At 24.8% G+C, this 1,439-nt stretch overlaps 1 protein-coding gene across 1 annotated transcript; it reads left to right on the top strand.

Moving 5' to 3' along the window:
* Positions 1-43: 43 nt before the first annotated feature.
* PCYB_003810 (hypothetical protein) lies at positions 44-901 on the top strand (the record flags this gene model as incomplete). The annotated part of the gene is made up of 1 exon (XM_004227802.1): positions 44-901. A coding segment is annotated over one exon (858 nt), but the record flags the coding sequence as incomplete, so codon positions are not given.
* Positions 902-1,439: the final 538 nt, after the last annotated feature.

Here is a 1,439-nt window from a genome sequence, read left to right as displayed (position 1 = left end):
GTACCTTTAGTTATAAGCTATTTTTTACTTTTTTCATTTGTAGTATCCATTTCTAAATAATTTTTTATACACTTATCGTAAACTTGATGAAAAATTAGAAAAATATTACGATCTTTATACATTTTACAAGACTGTAGTAAAGGATGATCCGGAAATAAATCAAACATACAAAGATATATTGCTAAAACTTTTAAGAAATTTACAGAACTTCGAATATTATAAATATAAAATATCACAGTTGGATGAATTTTGTACATATTTATATCATTGGCTGTACTTCAATACAAAGGAGTATGATCATACTGAATATCTTATTAGTTTAATTTTCTCTCATTTCCAAGCAAAAAGGAATCCTATAAACTTATATGTATGTCCATATAATTTATATGATAAACATAAATATGTTTTACAATCAAATGATTTAGTAAAATTAAGCTATTTTAAGTTTAGTTTCGATGATATCAAAAACATTTTGAACGAAAGGAAACATCCCAATTATTGTCTTTGTCAAAAATATCTTGATGAATGTGTTAATACATATATATCCATGAATGCCAGCCATTGTTCTATTGCTACAGTAGAAAATAATAGAGAATTATGTTCAGAATTAAGACAATTTAATTCTTATTATTCATATCTTACTAAGGATTTAAAAATAGGTGGAAATATACCAGACATATATACTGGAAAAAGAAACGTAGAATTATTAGATTGTTCACCGAAAGAAATATCAGAATTAATATCCAATACGGATGACAGTTCAAATGATGCTGCATCACAAGTTGTATCTTATGTAAAAGCTTTGCCAACAGCTGTTGGCACAATTGCTGGAGCAACTTCCATATTAGCGTTATTATATAAGGTTTATACAAAGATGATTTTGAATGTATTAACTATATAGAATATTCACTATTATATTGAATTATATAGGAAATTATCATATTAGCCTTATATATTTAAATATATAATTTTCTTCACTTTGTATTAGTTTACACCAGCGGGAACGTTCTTACATGCTAGAATACGAGGTGAAAGAAGAATAAATAACAGTGATTATGCAGATGATGTAAATAAATCAGTATTTGATGGAATGGGACATAAATATGTTAATTCTTATAACGTAGGATATGAAACAATGTAATATATTTCATGAACTTCTTAATTTCTTATCACATTGAAGAAAATATTATTTTCTTTTTTATTCTTAATTTTTTAAGATAGATTTAAATGGTAATTTAAAAAAAAAAAATAATAAATATAGAAATGGGTTTACGTTTTAGATTTATGGCTCAGGGTTTAGATTTAGGTTTCATGCGTATAGTGTTCATATTTAAAGTATTTCTATTTTTGTTAATTACATATAGGGATATAAGTTCTTTATATTGTTATTTTGTTTCCACACATTACTGAAGTCTTTAATATTACAAATTACCTCTTTA

Source organism: Plasmodium cynomolgi (genome assembly GCF_000321355.1).
Source record: "Plasmodium cynomolgi strain B DNA, scaffold: 0358, whole genome shotgun sequence".
Lineage (NCBI taxonomy): Eukaryota > Apicomplexa > Aconoidasida > Haemosporida > Plasmodiidae > Plasmodium > Plasmodium cynomolgi.
This window is presented reverse-complemented; position numbering and strand designations above follow the sequence as displayed.